The 21,882-nt window shown below is 46.8% G+C and overlaps 1 protein-coding gene across 1 annotated transcript; it reads right to left on the reverse strand.

Moving 5' to 3' along the window:
- Positions 1 to 239: 239 nt before the first annotated feature.
- On the reverse strand, positions 240 to 12,787 carry LOC142587167 (uncharacterized). Its single transcript, XM_075698054.1, has 6 exons — positions 12,536 to 12,787; positions 10,723 to 10,989; positions 7,950 to 8,066; positions 6,495 to 6,726; positions 2,718 to 2,869; positions 240 to 479 (listed from the first exon to the last, which is right to left on the reverse strand). Exons 1-6 carry the CDS (start codon positions 12,783 to 12,785, stop codon positions 382 to 384), a joined length of 1,116 nt encoding a protein of 371 aa, XP_075554169.1. The 5' UTR covers positions 12,786 to 12,787; the 3' UTR covers positions 240 to 381.
- Between the last annotated feature and the right edge of the window lie 9,095 nt (positions 12,788 to 21,882).

The raw sequence follows: 21,882 nt of genomic DNA on the forward strand, positions 1-21,882 counted from the left end.
ACACGCTGCGCGCTGCCTAATCTTATTACTCCTCAACGAGTGCTAGTTTCACTTGGGCTACTACTCTCACGCACGTCTTTCGACGGTGGCCATGCATGGAACATACGCAGAGCTGCGAACACGTATAAAGTTAAAATTGTCACCAAGAAGCTGTGAAACGATTGAACGAAAGTCGCGATGGGAATTTTCTTGCCAAACATGCGAAGAAAAAGATTCGACAACTTGAGCACGACGTTTTATTTCCCACGATAACACGTTCACATGTAATAAGTACAAGATTACAGCGGACTACTGAACGAAGACTAGCGACATAGGTAGGGTATCAGAAGGAAAGAGATGGCCGAAGATACAGGAAACCTTGCAGAGACCAGGGCGTGGGTGTCACTTGCAGGGGTTCTGGCGGTAGTGGAGCTTGAATCCGCGGGCGTTGTTCACGTGGTTTGAGACAAAGCGCATCAGGAATGGACCAGGCGTACCGTCTGTGAATCCAGAACAATAGGAGATGCAATAAATGAGATCATTTGGAACTGCTTGAGGCTCATGTGCGATAAACGTCGCCCACGTCGCTCAATGTTTACTGCATTACTAGTAAATGTGTTCATATCCTCCAAATTGTGGATTATTCTCCTTCGCCGTACTGATAAAAGTATATAAAGAGAAGGAATCTCATTTTAGGTTGTTGGAGCTTTATTTACTCAATTCTCTGTTGATATTGATGTACACATAGAATACCTATAAAATAGCCACTGTTATTGGACATTAATGGCCAGGCGTATAAAACAACACAAAGATTGCAAAAGTACGTAAAAGGTGTGGAAAAGGAATTGGGTTCTGGGGGGAGCAAAGCCAATTGAGGACGCTTTTTCTTAAGAGGAAGCTTTGGCTCGGGTGCTCCTATCTAAATACACGTAAAAGGAGAATCCATTTTTGTCGGCAACCACTGCACCAAATTTGACGACGTTTGTTGCATTTAAAAGAAAAACTTAAAATCTAGTGACTGTTGGTTTCGAATTTCTGATTTATGTCCTCTATTTCTAACAAAAGAATTCGCGAAAATCGAAACTTTTCAAAATACGAAGCTATCAAGTCTACAACTCTGTAATTCAGCAACCAAAAATGATAATACAATTCTGTGAATTACATGTAATAGTACATCTAAAGCGGACAAAATTGCTATGTTGCTCATGAGTATCAACGAATTTAGTAATGTGGAAATACAGCTTTTGCAGAACCCCAGTAACCAACGTAACAAATTCATGTAAAATGTAAAATGACAAACTGAACTTGTCCGCTTTGAATGATCTAATCGATGCCGTTTGCAGAACCGCGATATCTGTTCTTGGTGCAGAGCTATGAATTTGTAAACTTCGTGCTTCTATACTTTTTTAAACTTTCGTACGTTTGAAAATTCTTGTAACGAGATTCAGGACCTGAATCGAAATTCCGCTTCCAACAGTCACTATAATTTAACTTTCTCAAATACAACAAATTTAATTAAAATCGCTCTAGGGATTATCTCAGAAAAGCGTTTTTGCGTTTTACATGTATTTGAATAGGCCGCTTCGGAGTTGAGCCCGAGCTAGAGCTTGCTCTTAACTTCCCACTGTATGCACCAGCTCATTATTGCGATAGCAATTATGCAGACGCTCAAAGCACATTTGCACCGTCGCCATTGGAGTCGGCGTAGTGCTGTCCTGTCATCGACGACAGGTGAGCAAAGCGCGCGTGGATGAATTCTTCATTTGTTCGTTTGTTTGTTTGCTTGTTTGTTTGTTTGTTTCTTTGTTTGTTTGTTTGTTTGTTTGTTTGTTTGTTTGTTTGTTTGTTTGTTTGTTTGTTTGTTTGTTTGTTTGTTAAGTACTCTTAAGGTAAGGTTTTGATATATTCACCGATTCGCGCTCCGCCGAAAAGGACGCGCAAACGCTGCACGAAGCCTCTACCGAGCGTCAATCAGGGTACAAATGTGTCGGGAATAATTAGTGCAATTATTGAGAGCCGGGCGACTGACGCATCGTGGGGTTTTGAAGGCCTCCAGAGACACGAACTGCTCTTCGGCTTCAAATCCAACAAACCCGAGTGGACAAAACACCGTCAAACTCCGCTTAATGGGCTTCCGGCACACGTGGAATATCAGCGTAGTGCTCACTCACACACTAGCGTTCCACCTCAGCAGCTGCGGGCATACCACAGCGTGGTTAACGTCAAGGTTTATTTTTTGTCATGCTTTCTGCGCACGCTGCCCAACGCTGACTGTTTTCCTGCGGTCTCATCTCGCGCGCAATCCAAGCGCGACTCCTGCAACATCGTTGAAACGCTTCTTTCCCCGCTATAGAGTTTTCAGACGACCTACCGCGTACCTTGCAATCGCTTTCAATTTCTTAGCCTTGGGGTGAAACTGACGAATGCCTCTCCTCCTCATTTCCTACACAGAGAAGGAGAGAGTGAGCTGCGCGTACACAAACGTCGCTAAGGAAAGCAGTCGCAGCCACGAGGAAGACCATATCCCGTTGAGATGTTGGCTCCAGTGGCAATTCTTGCTGACCAACTGTTCTTCGCTTGAAGGCTTCATATTCCTGCGAACTTCGTTTTTTTTTCTACATTTCAAGAAGGTTTCGCTGAGGTCGGCGAGCACTAAGACTCCTTTTTAAAGACTACGCGAGAGGTGATAGACTTGTATTCACGTGTACGTGGATATTTCTTTCTTTTTTTACGTTTACCTGTTATGAGCGTTAGGCCCGTGGCGTTGAGGTCTCTGGTGTGTCGCTGCTCGATCTCGGTCTCGTGGCCCGTGGAGCACATGCGCACACCTCCGATTATGATGTAATCATCCGGGCACTCTGCCATGATTGGCGAGGAAGTGAACTGCACGCTGCATGTCGGAAACAGTGAAAAGAAAACTTGGAGACAGTAATGTAAACAGGCTGAGTAACAATGGGAGCGATCCAAGGGGCTCAGTATCTGTTTTAGTCACAATCATACGAAGTAACAGACAAATAATGTGAGTTGTTATAGTTAATTGAAATATAAAAATAATGACATATTATATGAAGTAACTGACAAATAGTGCTGTGAAAGCGCGTTGTAGAATTGATTGATATGGTTGATCGAAATGTAGAAACAATACGGTAAAGGGAAATGAAAACAAAAAAAAAGATACCTTGCCGCACTTGAGAGCCGAAACCACACCTTAGGCATTATTAAATTATGGAGTTTTACGTGCCAAAATCACTTGCTGATTATGAGGCACGCCGTAGTGGAAGACTCCGGAAATTTCGACCACCTGGGGTTCTTTAACGTGCACCTAAATCTAAGTACGCGGGTGTTTTCGCCCCCGTCGAAATGCGGCCGCCGTGGCCGGGATTCGATCCCGTGATCTCGTGCTCAGCAGCCCAACACCATAGCCACAGAGCAACCACGGCGGGTACCTTAGGCATTAGGCGTACAGCGCCTTACCAACTAGATTAAGCTATAGCGTCAGCCATCCAGCGGCCCACATTCTTGGCTATTTGCGTACAAGGTTAACCTATGTATAGTTAGCCAGAACCATTTACGCATAAGGCGGCAGACGTGGAACATCCTTTTCGGTGCAGCTATCACGTAGTCTACGAAGACATAGGGTTGCCAATCATGAGTAATTTAGCGAGGCAGTCCGGACTTGACCCCGTCAGGAGGCCGAAATGTTCCGAGTTTTTTTATTTGTTTGTTTTCTGAATAACCCTAAACATACCAGATTTCCTTTCCTTAGTGCCTGACAGCTCGTTTCCGCATCCTGCTTTCTCGTGTTCTGCCGCATTCTATAAATGTGAAGGAGGTGTCGTTTTTGTTGTGGTGCTCATTCTGTTGTAGGTCCTAACCGTCCACAGTACCTCTATCCGCTTTGAAACCGTGTTAGTAAGGAACTCTACTGCACTTTTCTTGCTGTAAATCGCTACACAGTACGACTAAAAAAAATCGTGTTAAACTTTGTTACACGTAAACACTGGCGGCTCCTTCCACTGACAGGGTCAATCATCACCTTTCATTCCCCTTCCTTTTGTCGGCCCCACCCCCACTTGCGCTGTCCTCACGTCACGACTTCGCTCACTCCAGAATAGGCAACTCTAAGTGAGCTTATGCGCCCCCATGCGACTGCCCAGTAAACATTCGTATGCGACTTCAAAGATCAAGACTTCCAAATTCGATGTCCCATGTAACTCTTCGAACTGTGGTTTTTAACACGTTGCGGTCAAGAGAATTTACCCAATTTATAGTCCTTCCAGTAAAGGGCTATATTGCTCCTTTTGAAATCCAGACAGCAAAAGCACTCAGGTAAACAAACACACGTTTATATCTTTCACAAAACGTTTATTTATTCCTGAGGCTCTCAACGGTACTTCAGCACTGTGTGGTAGCGCTCGAAGCGATCTTCTGGGTGCGGGCTAGGATTTGTGCTGCGGGACTGAAGGTTTCTTCACTGTGGCCTTCTTCTAAAGTTTTCTTATCCATGAAAGTTTACTTCCTATCTAAAGGCGAAATATGTTCATCCGTGATTCTAAAGTCCTCTTCTGATCAACTGAACGCACGTGACTTTTTTTTTTTCCTTAAAACGCCCATGCTGTAAACATGGCCATCCTGTTGGCGCTTGACGCCCGCCGCTAGCACAAATTGCGCGAAAAAATTCCTTCAAGTACTGTTGAAAAGGTGCTGCCCTCCTCTGGAGCCATGTCGAAGTGCACTTGTTAGTTGGAAAATATCCCGAAAGCTGGCGCTTCCATCCCAAAGAGCCGGCGAACGGGAGCCCGTGCATCCCATCAAGCGCTTCCAACAACATAAGACAGGAACAAATATTGTAGCATGGCGGCAGGGTTCTGGCACGTGTCCGATGTGGCAGGAGGGGCCCGGCGAAGTGAATCGTTTGTTTTGTTCGATGCGTATTTGATGCGAGAGCTCAGAAACGTGTTCAGAGGGAACGCTTCATCCATAGGATTGGCTATTATACCTCTAGAGCGCTCGTCGAATCTTTTGTCAGTGTTAATGGAAGGTGTCTGTTTCGAAGCACTTATGGAAACTGCTACTTGGCCACCTCGAGAAGAAATCGTCTCGGTTAGTGCTGACAAAATTCTAGACGGCAACATTTTGATTTACCCTGATTCTCGCACCACGTCTGGACGTATTGTGATAGCTCCCAACCTTTTCGTTTCTGTGGTGGGCCTGCAATGGTTACCGCATTGTATACCACACCCGATCCCCAACTAGTTGACCTGTACATCGACTATCGCAGGCGCTGTTGACGCTCAACGCGTTCCTATCGCTGCGGCGCCGGCGCAGTCGACTTCGTCTCCGCTAGAATCCGCCTCGTCCCTCCTGGAGACTGCCAGCAGCCCAGTCATTTCAGAACTGAATTCAAGCAATTCTTAAATAGTCGAATATGATGCGCCTTCTTACAGCTGTGTTCATATGACCAAGCACATTTTCTTCGCGGCACTTTTCCTTCTGAAACAAATTGATCAGCCTGGTTGCTTAGAGTCTTTGGCATTGCGCTTCTAAGCACGAGGTCGGTCGCGGGATCGAATCCCTATTTTGACGGCACCGAAATGCAGAGATGCGCGCGTACTGTGTATAGGGCGCATGTTAAAGGGCCCCTAGTTTTCAAAATTATTCCGGAGTCCCACCCCCCCCCCCGCTGCCTACGCAGTGCCTCATAATTAGATCATGTTGTTGGCACCACAAAACTTTAAATTTTAATATTTTTACACAAATTCACGTAGTCGTTATCAATATTTCGTTCTCACTATATCTGTCTGCTCTACGATCACGCAGCGCAATTCTTTCAGGGGGCTTGGGTATTTCCCCTAATGTGCCTCCAATGTAAACAGAATTCCAACTAAATAAATGTTTGAGTGGGTATGTCATTGATGCATAGCTGGCGCTATTATTTGCGCAGTATTCTGCATGAATCCAGTAATTTTCAGCCTTAATGATGCTCAATACAAGATCGCAGAGGCTGTGTATTTCTGAGCGTAAAACAGCCTTACTATAATGAGCTTTGTGAATTTCAGTGCTGTCTACGTGGTGTGCACTTTCTATGCGCTTCGCTTACAAGTAGGAGCGAAGTATTTTTAAAGAAATGAACAAAGAAGGCACCAACTGCTTCATTACGAACATAGACATGAAACATTTCACCCCGAACATACCGAAGATCATTAAGGAGCATTTCACTTGGTGTGGCAAAAAAAAAAATCAGCATATGGAATGTTGAATTAGGAAGGAACAGCGCCAACTAACACGATCATGAGAGGGAGAACGACACAGGACAAGCGCTCGTCCTGTGTCGTTCTCCCTCTCGTGATCGTCTTATAGTTGGCGCTGTTCCTTCCTAATCCAAGTATGCACCATCTAGCCCAAATGAACGTTGTCCTGAACCATATGGAATGTTCTCTGCGAAAGGGGGAACGATGATGCGGCATTTCCTTTTGCCGCCTAATGGCGCAGCCCGAACGTCAAGGAAGCCGTACCTTTCCCTCTGCGACGGTATGGCTCCCACTCCGAATGGCGATGCCCCGAGCTCATCATCCGGGGCCACCTCGTAGGTGACAGAGCAGAATCCAGGCTCCTTGCGCAGGCACACGACGTAGTCCAGGTCGTTGGGGTAGCCCTGGTGGTGAAGACTTCCACCGGCCTCGTCGTAGTTGAAGCTCTTCACCGTGCCGTGGGTGCCCCAGAAGTACTGGAGACAGTGAGAGGGCGCTGCGAGAGAGACGTCATCATCATACGTCTATATGCATCCGCCCATATTTTTTTTCATTGACATGATGGAAGAAGATGCTGGCGCAGAAATATGACACCGGCTCCTCCTTAGCCCTTAATGGATGGTACATTCACCATTCAGCAACGTTATAACATGAAGTTAAAAAAAATACCACGACGTTACAAAGAAACTTTTCAAGCAATAATCCGAGCAGGGTTATCGGCGATATTTTGACAGGCGCAAAAGATATTTGACAAATAAACGCAAACTGCCTCGCGCGACCATTTTTTGACATCGCTAACGCGCAGTCCTTCCCTTTGTGACAACCAAGCGGTGCTCTGCCATTAATGTAACCAAATTTCCTTGTTGTTTCTGCTCTACAGGGAAGGACGAACGGAAGATTAAATCGCAAAAAGAAAGCTGCCCTTGTATTCGCGCGACTCCTGAACCACTCGTATTATTTTCTGTAACATCAGTGACTGAAATTATCTGCCCCTTGTGCGTGCTTTGTAACACCAGTTGTTAGACAGCACTTGTCCTGTGTCCTTCTCTTTTATACGGCGCACATATTCAAATAATGCATTGATTTGAACTCGCTCAGCGTTCCACTTTGCTCTAGGGACACTTTCCCAGGATTCCGATGGCACAGTAGCTATGGCATGCTTCTGCTGAAGATGATGTTGGGGGCTCAATTTCCGCCCACAGCGTGCGCAGTTCGATGTGAGCAAAGTTTAAAAAATACGGTCGTAGACTTAAATTTATGAGTCCGTTCAACAACCCCATGTGTCCGAATTTGATCCGGGCTCCTTCGCTGCGGCGTGTTTCATAGCCTCACGGCTGCTTTGAAAGGTTAAACCTCGCGAATCAATCAACTCATCTTGGAGTCAATGCGCTACCAGAAGATACACCTGCGGCGGCTTTCGTTTCAGGCTTAACGTCGCTTAGCGAAGTTATAAGGGGCAGTTTATGTTCCCAGAACCTTTGTCGAACTTTGAGCAAGTGTTTTGGTGCTTTAATGTTTGCTATTTTCTGCTTGTGTATGGTGCTTAAACAGTCAATTTCTTTTTTGGGCGGCGTTTCTGTCTTCTTTGTTCTTTTTCTCGTGCTACACATAAGCTCAAGCAAAATTTCTCCCCCAAACGCGCGCCTACGTTAACTATGGCAATCAAAAGTAAAGAAAGAAAAATCACACCACAGCATACGTTGGTCTTCCTCAACTCACCTGACTGAGGGCCTTCGCATTCCAGTTGAGTGACTTTGATGTCGAATTTCCTCGAGTAGCTGCCAACCATCATCAGGTTCAAGCTGATGCCTCCTGATTCTTCAACGTCAACATAGGCTGTAAAAAATATATGATAGCCCTAAAAAGGAGACATGCTCAAACGTCATTCACTAAAGCGTCCCGAGTGCCTGTATTTCAATTATTACTATACACGTCTATAACTTAGAAGCGCATGTTAGAGTGTTTATACTTTTGTAAAACGTATCGTAAAAGATTTCAGGGCCATGCAGCATGCCAGCGTACACAAGTTAATGCTTCTTAGTATCGTCTGTTCATGTGCCGTATGATTTTGTCTCTTTGCCTTCAGCATATGTACGTTAGGGGGTGGCTTGTAACCTTTCCAATCTCCGCTGCTTCGAACTTAGAAGCTTAGCCGAACCACCGGTGCAGAAGCAATGGAAGCTTCACCTAAGTGCAGCAATATAAAATTGATTGAAGTGCTGAATAGGGGGCGATTAGTAAGAAGTTTAATGAAATAGCTTGGCTTAACTAGGAAGCCTACTTCGTCGTCACTCCCACTAGTTCAACCAACAAGGCACGTACAACAAACTCTTCCTGGTGTTTCGTAATGCTTATGGCAAGGGCGACCTCCTCACTGTTTCAACTGGGCCGCTGCGCTGTGCATTTAGCTTTTGAAAGCTCATATACCGTATTTATTCGAATGACTGTTGATTGTTTATTCCTTAACTTCAGTTACGAAGCACCTAGGCCAGCTTGGATTAGGCAATTTCATTAGGAGTCATTGGAACTGGAGCTAAGGGCGCCATTAACGCCAGTGCCCAAATACAGCACTGCCGAAAATCTCACAGTATTACGACTCAATGTAACGATAAGCCGTGTTCCCCATATTCAATTGGAGCAGTGCAGGCAAGTCTTTCTTTTTTTTATGCTAACAGCATTCATGGCATAGTCAGACCAGTTTTTCCCTAGCTGTCTAGATATTGCGTCATAATTCTCGGGGGAAACCGAACATTTTGCGGTTGAAAATGTCGGCTGTTCAAGCGGTTTTGTGCCACTAGCTGTGTGCCGCTCTTCAACGAACATATTTCACCACAACTGGAGTTTGAAGCACTGCACAGTGTGTCGCACTTTAATGAACACCTTTCAGTAAGAGATCCACCTACGAGGAAGAGGCCTCGCCCGAATACGGATAAAATATTTTTTTTCATCACTTTCTAAGGGCGCTCGTCACGTGTCATAGGGTATTCGCGGATTTTACGGCGGCGCGCAGTGAGTACAGAGGAAAGCGCGAGAGAGGAGCCCAACTGCAGTACGCGCCTCGTGCATTGAGCGTATATGCTATTGGCATACTTAGATATTCATCGTAGGGTAGTTCTACGTGAGCTTTCTTTTTTTTTTTCGAAGTTCACTTTTGGCGAGACGATGTCACACGGACACGGAGCACGCGGTCTCAACGCCACGCTGCGTACAGTGAGCCGGGACAGTTGCATGGCCGACGTTGTGCATCTATGATATGTATCGTTTGATTTTTGTAAGTATTGTAATTCACACTTATTTTGGTCGGGTAGCATTCAAACGATTTCTTTCTATCTAACCTCGCGACTTTGGGTGTTGGCTCAGAAACGAGGTCAGCCTAGGTTCCCGATTACACGGTATATCCAGTGGCCTTGGGGTGTACGGATGTACGTTTATAAAAAAAAGTCATTATTTCATCAAATTCGCGGCACGTGACAGGGAATTACGCGCTAGAACTGCGTACCACGCTGTCTGGTGCCGACACAGCTCAAGTGCGCGGCACACTGTCTCGTAACGTTGCATACAGTAAAGAAATTTCGTCATACCGCCGATGTCGTTATGCTTAAACATTGTCTGCACTCTCTTTCTCCATATCCAGCTGACCAGTGTCGACGGTTCGGGGGCGAAAGATGGCATCTAGGAAGTATTTAAGGTAAATTTTCATAGAAAATTTACCTGCTCAGTACAGGTGGGTACCGCTAAATTACCAGATGTCATGAGGTCCAAAAACCAAGGAACAATCGCCGCTTTTAACGAGGCTTTCCTTTAATTTATGCATTAATAATCGTGAGATCGCTTATTTAAAGTTGACTTTCGCTTCGCATCAGTGCCGTTCCTCTAGTACACGTACTTTTATTTCAGCTGGCTGTACCGATACAGTGTCGAACGAACTTACACCAACTTGCCCCAGAACATATCGTCCATCATATTGGCGATTTCGTTATAATGAAGCATCTGCAATATACCGAACATTGTAGTGTTGTCTGAAGGTGACATCGCGAATGTCGCTAGCTGTTGTGTATTATGCTTTCACTAATTCCAGAACACTTCCCTAGTTTCTTTTATTTCAGTGTTTTCGTTATTTAGCTATAGCTAGACATGTCTAAAACTCCTGCTTTAGGCACAGTTTTCCAGTGTTGCTGGTGCACAGAAGTACCACTCAATCGCAATAAAAAAGAAGTGTTTATACATAAACAAGTCTTTCCAAAGCACGTAGTTAGAAAAAATGTCTCCCTTACAGGACCAGTAACAACACCTTTCGAGCCCATAACAAAGCCAAACATTTAGCCTTCACGCGAATCAACTCTAGCTTGAGCGAACAGCTTCTTTGAAGCTCGTGAAGTTTTGCTGAAGTAAGATCTTACTGTAATTTCTCGTTACATGCGCCGCTCGTTATAAGGAAAAGCTCGCGACACATAGTTATAGCGAGGTGGCTGCGAAACTGCGGCTGGCGTACCATGTTGTCCAGTGTTTAGACCGCATATGCGTGGCACCTGGTTGTTCTCGTTCTGGCCGGAGACGACGAGCATGTCCTGGGAACAGTTCCCGTCCACGGGCCTCGCCAGGTCCAGCGTGAGGAAGTCCAGGCGGAACTGGCACACGTCGGCGTCCCGCTTCGACACTCGGACCTTGCACATGGCTTCGCGGTTGTGCGTACCAGGGTAGCCCGGATTGCGAACGTAGGCCGTCCGCTCCGAGCTCGCCTCGCCGCACGACACCTCGACTGCATGAGCAACACCAGCCCGGAGTTCATGGATAGAAGCATCACTCCCAGATCTATCTATCTATCTATCTATCTATCTATCTATCTATCTATCTATCTATCTATCTATCTATCTATCTATCTATCTATCTATCTATCTATCTATCTATCTATCTATCTATCTATCTATCTATCTATCTATCTATCTATCTATCTATCTATCTATCTATCTATCTATCTATCTATCTATCTATCTATCTATCTATCTATCTATCTATCTATCTATCTATCTATCTATCTATCTATCTATCTATCTATCTATCTATCTATCTATCTATCTATCTATCTATCTATCTAGGTCATTTAGAATGCAATACATCTTCGGTGAATATAGTCACCTCATCCGCATGGCCATGAATTAAATCCGACTTTCTTTAAATGCGTTCCGCTCTTTCCTTCTACTGCGTACAACATAAACTACTACGTAGTCAAACTACTGCCTCTACAATTATTGTCCATAAGGGCCTACGAAACAAGAGCTCCTCTAGAGCTCTTGTTTCAAACTCAAACAATGGTTCCTTCATAACACAGCTGCCTAAAGCAGCTGCGTAACAGCTCCTTGACGCCGCGCCTTTTAAATCCGACAGCTTCCTCCAAAAATCGCTAGACAAAACTCGGGCCCACGTGGGGGAAGAAAACAATTAGGAGACAGCATTGCTCAACACGATTGAAGGAAAACGTATGGGCCCAACATGTGAACGTCACGCCAGAGTGTGCGGTAGGTTTTAGTGCTCCCGCTCTACATAGCTACGGCAGGTTGCCGAACGAGTGCGCATCGATTCAGAACTACTGTGAAACAGAGATTCCTGTGCAATACACCTAGTCTCAGAGGTAACTTGTTGGGCCGATAGTGCGAGGCAAAATGCCAAGGGAGACGCTTCATGGAGTGATCGCTTGCCAAGGCTGCCGGCTTGACGTAATTCTCTCTAGTAATTAATTTACTTGCTCAAAGTTGGCCCGAATGCAAGTATGGCGGTTCATCCATGCATCGTAAGGGCAGGCAGCAAGTAGCAATCTCGCTCGTAGTCCGCGCTTATCATATCAGGCCTAGCATATCAGAAAAAAAAGGTTCGTGTTGTGTAAGCACGTTTTCATTAAATTTGCATGACAGTGAATTTGAATATTTTTATCGCTTCATAGTATAGCATTAGATTACAGGGATTTGCTGACTGCCTATGCACTGATAACGACGCCATGGATGGCAGAGCACGTGGGCACAGGTTGTAATATTTAAGTATGTGTATGCCTTCTAAAAAACTTATTGCGACTTCAACGCTGCCCTGTGTCTTCCCTCCCTCCTGTCTTTCTCGGCTTGCGCTGCGCCTTTAAGATGTTCAACCAGCACCAGCTTGCCCCAAATGTCGATTGTCCTACAGTATATTTCCTGTATACCGGCGGGATAACAAACCAGACCCATCAGGCTTTTACAGGAGGGAACCCTGCTGAATTCTTCGCTAGCCATAGCCCTATCGCCTCTAAGAAAGGGAGTTGCGAGGTTTGTACGCACAAACGCAGCAGACTCCGTCCTCGCAGCGGCCCATGGGCGTCCCGCCGCGGTTCAGGCACTGGACGGCGTCGTAGCAGGTTCCGTCGCGGCCGTCCGCCGCACGGCAGGTCTCTTGGTCGCCGCCCTCCTTGAGCAGCAGGTCGTGGTGGCGGTGGGACCCGGATGAAGAGGAGGACGACGAACCCGACCCCTGGCGGTGAGGATTGTAGTAGTAGGTAGTGGCCAAGAGCGGCGAGTTGGAGTTCAGCATGGGCGCTGCTGCAGCGTCAGTAAAAAAGAAAGAAAAAAAAAACAATTTGAGGGATGGAGAGAAAGCGAAATGACTTCAATTTACGCTTAAGAGAAGGTGATCATTTTTCTGTTGTTGTTGTTGTTGTAAATAAGAGCACACATAAAACTCGCGTGAGCGCGCGCACAAACGCGCACGTACAGACGCAAACACGCACAGCAGTATCCTATGCTCATCCTACAAAGGGCCCTCCAACGGGCCCGAGAAAACTTGTTAGGCGGAGCCGATACCATGATAACGACGCTGCGATCTTGTGCACTTCGAATGACGGATGTGACGGCAATATGAGACACTATGATGATTGTAAAGAAAGTTCCGGGGAGGGGGGGGGGGGGGATTACGATCGCACGTTATTAAGAGTACTGCGAAAAAAAATCCGACAAATCGATTTTAAAGCCAATTTAATTTTACCCCTATTACCACGAAAGCCAGGCGAAAGGCATTGTAACAATGCAAAGAACGTCACCAACAAGATCAGCAGGTGTAGCAAGCGTAGCACGTCAACTTCCGCTACGTAACGTCAGTACCCTGTCGCTACTGGAGGCAGCAGCTCTACGCCTGACAAAGTCAAATGTGGGTTCCCGTGCAACCAGAATTTGAGTCGAGGGTAATTCTGCACTCTAAAAGAACAGTTGCACTCTTTGGAGTGTATATTTGCCACAAAACAATAATCGTCATCTGTCTTAGCATGCATTATTTTCATGAAAACGCTGCCCTCGTTACTTTCCTGTCGAGAATCCTCTGCCACGCTCATAACGTGCATGCCGTTCGTGACTTGGAAGTACCGGACTCACAGCGTTAAAGAAAGGCAATGCAGGCAAGAGAGATGACGATTATTGTTGCGTGGCAAATACACAACCCAAGGGTTGCGACTGTTTTTAGAGTGTAATGTTGTCTACTTTTTTATTCTTCTGCTACCGATAACTTGGCTTTGTGTGTGTTAATTGCCATGTTCCTTTTGGCGGTGCTTCTTTGGCATACTCAGAATAGATGTATAGCAACATGGTTGACTGAAATAGGATTGCAGAATCATGTTACGGAAGTCAAGGGCCAAAAAAAAACGAACACCACGTAGCAGTATTCACGGCAAAGTACCTCTACTCCTACCATATTTTACCATAATTTCGAAAAATATAGTGCCACCGACTTACCGAAATGACAATATGTGCACCTTTATCGCAGTTACCGATAGGTTAAAACGTGGTATTCTTCTTTAGTGTACCAAGGAACAACTACTGAGGGTGGTTAACAGTGCTTGGAACAAGTGACGTTCCAGTCTGGAGTTGACGCTTCGACAAGAGAATGCGTCTTCTTTGAGACAATACAATTAGTTATTCGAGCCTGCAACGTATCTGAAGTCTCAACACCTGCAGCTGTTCTCACAAAATTAACCTCGCGTACACGTGTTGCTAGCTTTAAAAAAAGAAGAAGAAGAAGGTGTTCGCACTTACAGAATGGATTGGACGGTACGCCGGGCCTCTGGTCACCCTCGCGGAGGAACTCCTTGCCGGTACCGGCCTGCTTCCTCGTGCCTCCCCTTGTGTTCTGGTAATGTGCATGTCGACTGTGGTCGATCGCACCGCCGAATGACTGGTGGGCGGGAACCACTGCGAGGGCCACCCACAGAGCAACGAGCTGCGTGGCGAAGAGGGATCGATTTGTTTGGTAGCATCGATGTGAAGAGAATTGTACAAAGCCGGTTTAAGCAGCGGCACCGAAAAATTGCCTCGTATGTGAGTAAACCTTCAGCAAAGTGCGTATGTAATATCGTTGAACAGTTCCGCTCTCCGCTGTAGCTCAGTTGCCATGACGCATCGCTGCTGAGCGGGTCCAACTCCGGTCACGGCAGTCGCGTTCAACGAGGTGCACGTTTAAGCGCTCTTCAAGGGACTCCAGGTCGTCTAGAATATTCTGCAACTCCCCCCCCCCCCCTCCAGCTACGGCGTCCTTCGTAATGGGGTTGTGGCTTTCGCACGTGCAACCACAGAATAAATGTTAAATATTATTTTAACCTCGTGTTCAGCAGCCCAGGGCAATAATCACTTAGCCTCAGCACCACTTGGACCTTGTGTTCCACCATAAAGAGAATATCGCAGGAAAAGTCGATGTGCGGCTTTGATAGTTCTGCGCAGTAAACTTCGCGACCTTCGTAGGCGCGTCAAGTGCACGTGCGGAGATGCGTAAAGCCCAGACCACACGTACGCTCGCGGACGCGCGCAAGCTCGCGTCTACGCGCCTAGCGCGTGCCACGCCTCGCGAGGAATGGTGGTTTGCATCCACAAAGATACGTCTTCATGCGCACAATGGCACGTGCTCTCTGGACACTCTCACATATACGCCTCGGAAGACACCACTTCTTACTCTGTTATTGACAGTGTTTCAAAATGCTTCGATATCTATAAACGTAACCGTTTTATCTTTAGAGTTGTTGGATCAGCACAAAAAAGGAAAGATTAAGCACTTTCTTGCATCATATAAATCGGCTTCCCTGAGAGTTGAATGTACCGCGCCATAGCTGCGTAGCCAGGCGCGCCAACGCGAGGCAGCCGAAGCGCGCGATGAAAGAGAGCAGCTGTTCACCGAGATCGCGACGCGTTTGGACGCGTACGAGCCGCGCAGTACTGTCTGCGCATGCGTGGGCGCGCGGACGCGAGCTTGCGCGCGTTCGCAAGCTCACGTGTGGTGTGCGCCTAGGCTCGTGCCCGCGCGCCTAGGCGCGTCCGCGGACGGCACGCCACAGCTTGTGCACGATCAAGGGTGTTCGAGTGGCGCGGGCGTTTGCACTGGTGCGATGTAGGTGCTCGCGCTGACTCGCTTCGTCACGCGCCTTCAGACACGTCACGCAGCGAGCAATCTGAGCAAGCGGTTGCGCGAGCGCTTCAATGACGATATAGGGCCTGGACAACGCGGACCTGGATAGCGCAGGAGACCGAGGAACACTGCGTTACAGAGTTGGAGCATCGCACTCACAGACGCACCCCATGACTTTCCCGCAAGAAATCTGAGCACGTGGGTTATCATGACTAATTTCCTTTTTAAGTAGGAGATATGAGGACTCCAGGCAAGGTCTCGATCTATAATCACTCCTAGAAAGCGGTGCGTCTTCTCGTAGGCAATTGGCTGTCCATTAATAGTGATAACGTACGGTTTCATTGCTTTGCACGTGAAAGCGACTATAGAGGACTTCTCGCAGGACAGCTCCAGACCTCGTGCTCGAAGATAACCTGATGTTAGTGTGGCCGCTTTTTGAAGTCTGGCGCGCATCTGGGGACGCGTCGCTCCTGATGACCAAATGCATATATCATCTGCATAGATCGAGACATGGACGGATTGCGGAATGGCATGAACCAGGTCGATGAGCATCAGATTAAACAGAGTGGGGCTCAAGACTCCGCCTTGTGGTACGCTTCGGTAGGTGTTGCATTGTGATGACGCACCGTCCTCTGTTTGCACAAAGAATGGCCTGTCCTTCAAGAGGCTGGATATCCAGCGAAAAACAAGGCCGCCTAGGCCGACATCGCCCAAGACGTCCTGGATGGCTTGATGGGTTACGTTGCCATATGCGCCTTTAACATTCAGGAACATCACCGCTGACAGTCTCCTGAGGCTTTTTTCCTGCTGAACAGACGAGACAAGATCTATGACGTTGTCTAGAGAAGAGCGTACGCGTCGAAAGCCTGCCGCAGCATCAGGGTATAACTTGTAGTGTTCTAGATACCACACTAGATACCAAGCCCTACCACCTAGGCAGTTAGGTGTTGCCCCCACCTCATCCCAAACTAAAACACCACCTGGCAGTCGTCTGGCGACAACTACGGACACAAACCTTCCCCAGTCCGGTGCAATTGCGGCAAATTCTCCCCGCCCAATACCCGAGTACCCATTGCAGGTTATGTCAGACAACTAGAGCGACTCTCTCGCACATGTCGTGGGAGTGTCCTGTAATATCAGCTAAAATGGCAATAGCTCCGGAGGCTCTTTCGTCGAAGTGGGCCGCCGCTCTGCGCAGCTCGAACCTCAAGACACAAGAGTGGGCAGTCCAGCAGGCCCGAGAGCAGGCGACGAGGCAAGGCCTCGAAGTTTCCTCATGGCAGAGCTGAGCCTGGGTAGTAACACTTTGCCGGATTTATAACAATGTTGTTTGGCATCGATCCGTACACTCAGAACTGCACGCATAATTTTTTCTGCCACTAAATGGACGACACGAACAATGTGAGCCACGATGACGACAAAATGCTACCATGGGGGACAACATTCCTGGTGCGAAGGCGTTTAGTAGTCCCCGGCGTTTGGGACCGACCGTTAAGAGGTTAAGAGCAGGGCACGGACTCTCAGCACGAGCGGCGTTCCCAGAGCAAAAGCGCTGGAGCGATCGACTCACTAACAAACGCTTTAGAGGAAGGCCCGCTATAGCATCCCTGTGCTTCGCTGCAATGGGAAAGAGCACTAAGTGCGCGGCACGTTTGCATACAAGTACCCAGTCCCGATTGGTCAAGTTCGTCCAATTGGTAAAATAACACGGCATCGCCTAATACAAACCTAACTTTAGGCTATCCTACGCAGCCTCCTTTATCACCCCCTTACGAAGTCTCCTCTATCACCCTGGGAGCGTACGCGTTATTTCTGCTAATACCTTCGCAGCATGTGCGCGACACCGAAACAAGAATGCAGATGCAAGAGGCTCACTCTCTTAAACGCGCTCTCTGATTCCTTCTTCAGAAAAAGTTTCAACGAAAGACAAGAGGAACACTAAGTCATGACGACGGCACAATTCCGCCAGGACCATTAAGTACAAAGCATCGTGTACATGGCACTTTTCCAAAGAAGTGTCCCAGTCCACACTCACTAATATCTGACCACATGGACCCACGCAAACGTACATCTACACATCCAGTGACACATTATATAAAATGACGTTGAACATATTGTGCGTAATAGTTATGTACAATGACGATGTGACACAGCCAAACATGTAGTACTATAGAGAAAGAAATTCAACAAGAGGGGACACTCGGCAAAAACTGGCAACAGGAAACACGTCACGCCTAGTGTCAACTCCATCCGCTAGTTGACGCGAGCATCAGAAAAAAAGAATGTGAAATGAACTTGCAGGCAAGGTTTCATTTTTTTTTCTTTCCCACTAAAACTGAAAAAGTTTTGCGTGTAAATGAACTTATACTTTGCGATTTATTTTTCTTGCGTTGCCTAGCAACAAGCTAGCGGCACGCCAGACGCGCGTGCATACGTCAGGCGCCAGACATGCCAGAAGAACGAGCGAGGCCGGCTGCGCATGTGAAGCTCGCGTGCTCGGCGACCCGTCTGTTTTGGATGTAGCCCGTTTTTGGGCTCCCGGCGTTCTTTTGTGTTCCGTCGGCATTTCGACACGGCACCGCTGCACTACTGGACTACTGCAAGGTGAGGAATTTCGTTTGTCAGTCTGCGACGCACTTCAAGCACATTTAGGCTTACTGCACAAAACTGAACCTATATAGTGACGCAGTTATCGAAAAACAGCTCCGCCGTCCAGGCCTAGTTATTTGCGTTAATTACTCGTACTGGGAAATGTTTGCGACTCTTTATATGAGCCCAATCATTATTATAACTTATTTCCGTAGTTTTTGGGCACGCTCGCTGCATCTGGCTTTGTGACGAAAAGCACCTCGGCCGTTTGATGCTGTTTCGCCTGCACTGAACCCTACCGGTACAAATTCTGGCTCTTTCTCTGACTCCCGACATTATTGCAACTAATTTCACTACTTTTTGGGGTACTTTTCAAGCACAGTGGCCATGCTCGGCGTAGTGGCGCAGTTAGCGAAAAGTAGCTCGGCTGTGTGCCGCAGTTAGTATCGCGTGTACTGAATCTTACTGCGAGAAATTCGTGACGCATTCTCTGACCCCAAAAATTATTGTGATTCACTTCGTAACTTTTTGGGATACTTTTGAGGCATGCTCGCCGCGCGTGGAGTTGTGAAGCTGTTAGCAAGAAAGCATGCCGGCCGTGGTGGCCGTTAGTTTTGCGTTTACTGAATTTCAGCGAGACAAGTTTGTGACGCTTTTCGTGACCATGCAACAACATATACCTTATTTCGGCACTCACGCTTGTCGAAAACGCGACGAGCGATTGCCGAGAGTGATAACATGGGAGTGTGTTGCTTGTGCCGGCAACCCGCGTAAAAGATTAGGCCGAGGAGCTCGAGAACTTGACATTTCTGTCTTCTGAGCGACTGAAAACAGGCTTAGCACCCACGAATCTGTCTTGAGTGTGACTAGAAGGCATTCTGCGAGCGTGTAACATGGTCTGGCTGAGAGCCTGTGTTGTGGCCACCTCCGTGTACTTGGCGTACCATCGCGTCGACTGAGGCCAAGTTGCTTTGGAAGCGCGCAGTCACCCGTGTATTTGTGCTCTTAAAGTGCAGGAAATAATGCCCGGGAAGGGAGGGATATTTGAAAATCGAATGTTTTCTTCAGATTTGATGGCATTGTTTGGAAAGAGTCTATTTGCCACGAAATGCATGTAAAAGTTAATTTATCTGTAATGCCGCTCATTCACCACTTACGCATGATTCGCCTCTACACGCAGTATTTCTGTTAGGTCAATATACCAAAACGATACATGTTTTGTTTTTTACTTTTTTTTCAGCTGATGGCATCCGGTGGAGCTTCGTACCGCAATGACTACTGCTTGCCTGGTGCCACAATTTAGGATGAATGCACAATAAGCCCGGAGCGAGCATTTCTATAGAGCAAAGTAAACATTTCTTCATTTCAGAAGACGTCTTACGTTCTTTATGAAATTGCACGTGGCACAGATTCGGTGGAGGCTTGTAAAGATCGTTCGCAATCATTTTTACTCAATATTAAAACGATTCCGCGCCAAGGCCGCGGGTAGTTAAGCAGAGGAAGCGAAAAAAAAATAAATGCCGCGCCGATCAGCGGAGCCGGCGTGGGGTGTACCAACTGGCGTTCAAAACACGTGCGCCCAGAACCGAAACCGGAAGGTATTAATACTATCCGCTTAATGCGCTACAGTCAATTCGACCGCTGGGCTCTATCGGAGTGTCCGCGCTTGCTGAAATTGAATTTTCTACGGTCATACTGAGTAGCCACTACCAGTAACGGTGCCACGATAGATCGAAACTTAGCTTTAGGGCATCTTACGGAACCTCCATTATTACCCTGGGAGCATGTTCGACATTTGTGTCAATATCTTCGCAGCATTTGCGCGAAACCGAAACCTGGAAGCATATGCCAAAGACTCATTCACTTAAAACGAGTTCTTTAATTGAAATTCACCCTTGCTAAAAAAAAAACATGCTATACTAAATTTGTTGCCATTCCCATAAACTTCAGCCACTGATAAAGTTTATAATATTTGGGGTTTTACGTGCCAAAACCACTTTCTGATTATGAGGCACGCCGTAGTGGAGGACTCCGGAAATTTTGACCACCTGGGGTTCTTTAACGTGCACCTAAATCTAAGCACACGGGTGTTTTCGCATTTCGCCCCCATCGAAATGCGGCCGCCGTGGCCGGGATTCGATCCCGCGACCTCGTGCCACTGATAAAGTTGTGCTGCATGTTCTTGTACCTTTTTAGACGGTTTTGCTCGCGCGATAACAGCAGCCTAGAGAGACCGGCCCCAAGAAACTTCCGGTCACGGGCCTTTATCAGTCAACTGCGCCGGAACAGAAAGCTCGCATTTAGGTTGTTTCGCTGCGCGATAAGACTATTTTTTAGTTTAGAGATAAACGACATGCGCGCTCTGCCTCAAGGATGATAAATTAAATTTTGTATATAATTTACAGCGACCTTTACTTGTAAAATTATTGTTATGTGCACAACAAACCTGTTCATAATCTGCGGGTTTAGGTTTTAACGCACCCCCACGCTACTCGAACTCTCCGACAGTGCTTCGTTAGAACTTTGTGTCCAAAACTGTCTCTCCCTAGCTGGTTTCCCAAGCTTTAGCACGGGTGCTCTTATCTCAATACATGTGCGATGAGAATTTGGTTTGAAGCGAAAAGCTTCACTACGCTAGCCGACACAGCGCTTCGCGCGAGCCGCCGTAGGTCGGAATTCGCACCTTAAAGGGACACAAAAGCGAAACAATAAATCAGTTCAGACTATTGAAGCATTGTTTGAGAACCCTGCAGGCAGTCATGTAAAAAAATATGTTTGATTATTAGATGAGAACATGAAGGTCCAAGTATCGGTATTTGAATTTCGCGCCGAAACCCCAGCGCCGGTACGGCATCGTGACGACTGAGATTCCAAAGTATGTTTTCGCATTTGGGCAGCGTTGGCTGAATAAAGGTTCCCGAAACTTGCCATGTTTAATATTTGGTTCCTTTAGAACACAATGTAGTCAATCTGTACCGCTATATGTTATTAGTAGGCCCTCGAAGATGCTATCAAAATCCAAGACGTCACAGCCCCCAGGTGCGGGAACTTAAGTAAGCGTCGCCACCCTTATCTTTTTCCGGCTTACCAAACGACTTATCGTTGTAAGAGTGGCGTTTTTGGTGTTGTAGAACGGTAATTTACTGATGCAGAGGGAATCATTTTTCACTTTAGTGTCCCTTTAAACGTATTCGGAGTCGGCGCAAGTGGCCACTGCCGCGCGCTATACGTCATCGTATGACGTTCGCCGCAAGCGCGTGTTTATCGTGGAGGCCGACTACATAACCACTTGCCAGAGAATAGGCGTGCGCATTCCACATGGAAGGAGAAGAGAGTGATAGTACCGATACAGAGAGCTGTGTTTGTGGCTGTACAGAAATCGCAAGGCAATGTGCCCGACAATGATGGAATAAAGAAGTTTAATAATCCTGCATAACTTATGGTATATATCGTTGATAAGCAATTTGCATAACTACGCAAGGCACACGTATAGCTTAACCATAAGCTAACCAAAGCATATCCATAAGTGAAACTGTAAGCATAACCATAGGCTAAATCATAAAGCATAACCATAAGCTAAACCGTGAGCATATCCATAACTTGGACCATAAGCATATCCATAAGTTGGCCACGGCGGACGCATTTCGATGGGGGCGAA

The sequence above is a fragment of the Dermacentor variabilis genome, chromosome 7, assembly GCF_050947875.1.
Source record: "Dermacentor variabilis isolate Ectoservices chromosome 7, ASM5094787v1, whole genome shotgun sequence".
NCBI lineage: Eukaryota > Metazoa > Arthropoda > Arachnida > Ixodida > Ixodidae > Dermacentor > Dermacentor variabilis.

Coding starts and splice junctions, on each gene's coding strand:
- LOC142587167 (XM_075698054.1), bottom strand. CDS start 12,785: ATGCTGAACTCCAACTCGCCGCTCTTGGCCACTACCTACTACTACAAT. Junction 2,870..6,494: donor ATACCGTCGCAGAGGGAAAG/GTACGGCTTCCT, acceptor TCCGACATGCAG/CGTGCAGTTCACTTCCTCGC. Junction 480..2,717: donor GGGCCTAACGCTCATAACAG/GTAAACGTAAAA, acceptor CTGGATTCACAG/ACGGTACGCCTGGTCCATTC.